The 5,173-nt window shown below is 51.2% G+C and overlaps 1 protein-coding gene across 1 annotated transcript; it reads right to left on the bottom strand.

The window, feature by feature from the left end:
* Positions 1–1,529: 1,529 nt before the first annotated feature.
* Positions 1,530–3,368, bottom strand: LOC123084311 (anthocyanidin 3-O-glucosyltransferase). Its single transcript, XM_044505981.1, has 2 exons — positions 2,790–3,368; positions 1,530–2,691 (listed from the first exon to the last, which is right to left on the bottom strand). Exons 1-2 carry the CDS (start codon positions 3,292–3,294, stop codon positions 1,682–1,684), a joined length of 1,515 nt encoding a protein of 504 aa, XP_044361916.1. The 5' UTR covers positions 3,295–3,368; the 3' UTR covers positions 1,530–1,681.
* Between the last annotated feature and the right edge of the window lie 1,805 nt (positions 3,369–5,173).

Below are 5,173 nucleotides of genomic sequence, written 5' to 3' on the forward strand. Positions count from 1 at the left end.
TGATACGCCTTCAATTCTACCGCTATGTGAGTTTCTCAAACATAGTTATTAGCTAATTTACATTGTTTATTTCGAAATAGTTGACAACTTATTTCCATTGACAACTTATTTTCATTCTTCAAAGAATGTGCAGAAGATGGTAGACAAAACCTACTACACTGAAGGCTCCGAATTAACTTATCAGGAGAAAAATCATCTGATCGCATTTTGTATTGATCTTGAGAATTACAATATCTACAATCAAATTCCTCAACATTATGGTCAATATGTGCCACTAGTGCACGTGTTGAACTACGGTAAGTATCGTGGAGATATCCTGATAAGATTTTTACTATTATGACATCCGTGCATCTTTTGCATACTTGTAAAACTAGTACATCATTGCTAACTACAAAGTTATTACTATATTTTTCAACAGACAATCCCGAATGATTGTGTGCCTCATCTGATGTATCAGCATGGTCGCCTTGATGTTTTGAACATATAGTCAGGCCATCCTACAAACCTCAACTGGCCATATCTGATTTCTAAAATAAGTGGAGACATGACAATCAAAGAATGGAAGAAATGTATGAACAGTTGTAAGGAGGTTCTTGGAAGCAAAAGGAAGCGAAGCGCAAGAATTGGAGACCATTCTTCATAATGGAGAGTCAGGGTCTATATTGTTTTATGCTATTTTACCTTAAAGAGGGTATGTAGGTCCTACCTAATACTGATGATCATGTGCTAAGAACAATTAAGTATGATTGGTTCGATGACTATGAGGATAATGACCGTATGACTTGTTATGAATAACGAGTAGAAGTTGTATGATGATGATTAGTAGGACTTGTTATTATGATGATGCATGATGCGAGCATGAAGAGTTATTATATATCAGTGGGTGAAATGAACATGGATTGAATTGAAGTGAAGGCAACATGCATGTGGTGCATGTCGAAAGTAGTACAATCCAAACTTGGTCAAGTTAGGATTAGTATTACTTTCGACATGCACCACATGTTGCCTTCACTTCAATCTAAGCCATGTGTAGGCATAGCAGTAGAGTTGGTAAACCAAGCACGAAGATAAGAGAGAACACTTCTCTCTATTAGCTAACTAACAACCTAAATTAACCCCAAAACCCCTAAACCACCCCCTTTAAAAAACAAAAACCTCAGCTCATGTCAGCTGTTGACGCGTGGATTTCTTTTGGTCCCGGTTGGTGCCACCAACCGGAACCAAAGGCCCTCCTGCCTGGGCTCGCCGCAGCGGCCACGTGGAGGTCCATCTGTCCCGGTTCATGTAAGAACCGGGACTAAAGGCCTAGATCTTGAGTGAAGACCCTTTAGACACGGCTTCACAACCGAGACAGATGGGCCTTACGAAGCGGGACAAATGACCCTTTTTCTACTAGTGTAACAATCCAAAATATAGAGTTTGATTACAGCTAATGAAAGGTATCAGACCTTCATGAGAATACTGGATCAATTCCTAGCAAGCAAGCTGCAAACTAAATTGCCCAAGAACTAGTCCAAAAGCATGGCAAATGAATCAGAGGAAAAGGATCATTTATCTTCCTATCCTTGAAACATAATGTCATTTCGACTCTTCCAAATTGATCAGCAAATAGCAGCCATGACAACAGAGACTAAATGCTCATATTCCTTGAGTGGGAACTTTAGCATTAGCCAGAAAAACACTATTTTTGGGGAGCCACGGTGTGCGCTAGGCTGCTAGCACCAAGCAGCTGAGCATGTGTCGTAGCAGGTGCGCATCTCGTCACCTCTGCTGCTTCGTCGACTTGAAGACCACCACGGCTGTGCTCTTGTGGTGAAGGACAGACTATCTTGAGAAGCTTGTCGAAGTTCTTCCTACTGCCGCCGTCGGCCGCGAAGGCGGTGGCCGCCATGTCCCGCATCTCCTGCATCCGGGTGGCTTGGTCGCCGGCGAGCAGCCATGACACCGTCGCCGACACGGTTCCGCGCGTCATGGCCTGCTCGAAGACCGTGCCGAATCCCCAGACGTGCGCCACCATCCGCGCGTTCATCCTCTGATCGCTGAAGAAGGGACGGCACGCCATGGGCACGCCGCCGGCCACGCCCTCCAGCACCGAGGCCCACCCGGCGTGCGTCACGAAGCCGCCCACCGATGCGTGCCGCAGCACGGCCGCCTGCGGCGCCCACGGCACCACCTTGGCGCGCTCCAGGTCCAGGAACCCCGCCGGGAGCAGCGGCCAGTACTCCTTGGGCAGCGACCAGAGGAACGGCGTGCCGGACGCCTCCAGCCCGGCCGCGAGCTCCCGCAGCTCCTCCTGCCCTCCTACCACGGCGGTCACGACGGTGCCGAAGCTGGCGTACGCAACGGCGCGGGCCGGGTGGCCGTTGAGCCAGGCCAGGCATCCGTGCGGGTCGGCCGCGTTGGCGCTGTCGTCGCCGGGGACTGGGAGAAGGTGGAAGGGGCCGATGGGGAGGACCTCCGGGAGCTCCGCGGCGAGAGCGGCGGTGACGTCGTCCGGGAGGAGTCCCGGGAAGGTGTTCAAGGCCACCGCGGTGGCGGCGCGGGGAACGAGCAGCTGGTCGGCCACGCGACGGAAGAGGGCGACGATTGGCAGGTGCATCTCGCCGAACACGCAGCCGTCGGGGAGGTCCCGGACGCAGTAGCTTCCGAGGCCCGGGTGCGCGGTCAGAAGCTCGTCCGCCCGGCTCGCCGCTGCATTTATTTCACAAGCATTCGTCTCAGGTAAGAAGAAGCTTCCGTCCATGGCATGAATGCATCCATAGATGATCGATCGTGCCGTGCGTGCGTACCTTTGTCGCCGATGTCGTCGCGCAGCGCGTCACCTTGGAGGTGCGCAAGGAGCGCGCTCGGACCGCCGGTCCAGACCGGAACCCATGGCGCCCCCACCCCAGCGGCAGCCTCGGCGGCCATCCAGACGAATGCGTCCCCGACGACACAGGTGACCCTGACACCGCCGGCAGCAATGCGAGCCGTCTCCAGCGCCACCTTCACCCCGCCAGCCTCAGCGGCGGCGATGAAGAGCCCCAGACGCGCCATATGGTTCGGCGGAGGAACCGGTGCGGCGCCACCGGAGCTCGGCGACATTAACCCGTCCGGCACCTCGACAAAGCGTAGGTTCCCCTCGAGGGCGTCCTGGTTCTTCTCCTGCAGCTGCGCGATGGAGCCGGCAGTGGAGAGGAAGGAGAAGGTCGCGGCCGGCGCCGCCGCGGCCAGGGCGCGCGCCAGGCGGAACAGCTTCACCGCGTGGGAGGCGAAGGGGAAGGTGATCACCACGACGTGCGGCACCGCTGCCATGGTGTTCGACACGTACCACGTGCAGCCACAGAAGCTATCCGGCCGCCGCTCTTCTGCTTATTATATACTGCAGAGACTGGTGAATGTGGTGGTTTGCCGCTTGCCAGCAATGCCATGTCAAGCTTGCTAGCCCGAGTATTGGGAATTGTGGTTCACATGCAAACAGTAGAACTGCTCCTACAGTGTATACATGTAAAGAGTGAGGTCCTTCAACTATTTCAAGGATGGTTGTCAAACCATGGAAATTATCATTTACGTTCTCCAAGTAGAGTAAGTGTGTCACACCAGGCAAAATATAGTCTTGGATTACTTTTGTGTTGAACTGATTTTGAATCTGAATGGCACACTCTTTGCACTTTGAATAGTTCGAGGACCTAGTTGACACTTCTGAAATAGTTCGGGGATCTACATTGCACTTCACCCTTTACATTTGGGATGAGTCTTGCCACACTGAGTTTGGAATTCCTCTCCGTTTCCTTGATAAGAACAAAACATAGTTACATAGACTTAAGAATACAAATATGATTTCGAGCCTATTTTTGACAATTTTGCAAGTACTTGCAATTAAATATTTAACTATATTCACTAAGTTGCTAGAAAAATGTCACTAAATGACTTCAATATAGCAAACAAACCGGAAAAATGCCGAATGTTTACATGGAACATGTAATGATGTATGTTAAGTGCAGAAAAAAATTCAAGACCAACAGAGAAAAAATATGTCATTTCGTCTTCAAACTTGACCCATTGCCTCTCGATTCTTCCTACGATATTGTCTGCTTTCTCAGTAGATTATGTTACAATTTTTGCGAAACCTCCTCACATTTTTACCACAACCTTTAGGGGCCATATAAGAGCATTACTAGTAGAACCCTCAAACCCTCAAACCCTTATAGCAGTTTTAAGGGTTGAGAAATGCCAGTTTTTGACACTTTTAAGGGTTGAAAAACAGGGTCAAAGACTAGAACCCTCAAACCCAATCCGTAAACTGCTTTAAGGGTTGGATTTGAGGGTTCTAGTCTTTGCCTCAACCCCAACCTTTAAAACTGTCATTTCATATATCACACATTTCATCACATTTCATCATATGACATATCACAAATTCCATCACAATTGACATAAAACAATAATCATTCTAGTTATTATTACAACACCGAATAAAACAATAATCATTCAAATTATTACAACAATGTTTGAGCAAATTACACTAATTGTTCGAATCAAACAGGACATAGAAAAGTAAAACAAAGATACATCATGGGCCAATGCGCCGCCCATCCAACTGCCAGTGGTGCTCTACTAGATCATCCCGGAGCCGACCATGAGTATACTAGCAATAGTGACTGCATCGGGCATCTCAGTCTCGCACATCTCCAGGAAGATGCCCAAAGCCTCATCATAGCGTGCATTCTGCACACAGCCAGAGATGATGCAGTTCCAAGAACTGACCCGTGGCTTGACACCCCTCAGTCGCATTTCGTCAAATAGATCGAGCGCAACACCAATATCACCATTTCTCGCAAAGCCGGAGACGAGGGTGTTCCACGCAATCACGTCAGGCCGCACGCCACTGGCCTCCATCGAGCTGGAAGGCCTCGCCCAGCTCCCCGGCGTTGGCGTAGGCGCCCACGAGAGCGGTCCCGCCCTTGGCGGAAAGCGCGTGCGCTGCGGCGGCAAGGCGGGGCGCGTCCGCGCCGGCGCAGGCCCGGAGCACCTGCGGAAGGAGGAACCTGTCGGGCGCGGCCCCGGCGGCGCGCATGGCCGCAAACGCCTCGCATGCCCCGTCCGGCACCCGTTGCTCGTGGGTCGGTGCCTGTAGTGAGCAGCGCGGGGCGGGGGCGGGGGCGGGGGCCGGGGCAGGCGCGGCGGCCGTGGCGGG

Source organism: Triticum aestivum, chromosome 1B (assembly GCF_018294505.1).
Source record: "Triticum aestivum cultivar Chinese Spring chromosome 1B, IWGSC CS RefSeq v2.1, whole genome shotgun sequence".
In the NCBI taxonomy this organism is placed as follows: domain Eukaryota; kingdom Viridiplantae; phylum Streptophyta; class Magnoliopsida; order Poales; family Poaceae; genus Triticum; species Triticum aestivum.

Excerpts from the sequence above, each read along its gene's own strand:
- LOC123084311 (XM_044505981.1), bottom strand. The coding sequence starts at position 3,294 with ATGGCAGCGGTGCCGCACGTCGTGGTGATCACCTTCCCCTTCGCCTCC. Across the intron at positions 2,692-2,789 it reads CGACGACATCGGCGACAAAG|CGGCGAGCCGGGCGGACGAG; the intron begins GTACGCACGCAC and ends AAATAAATGCAG.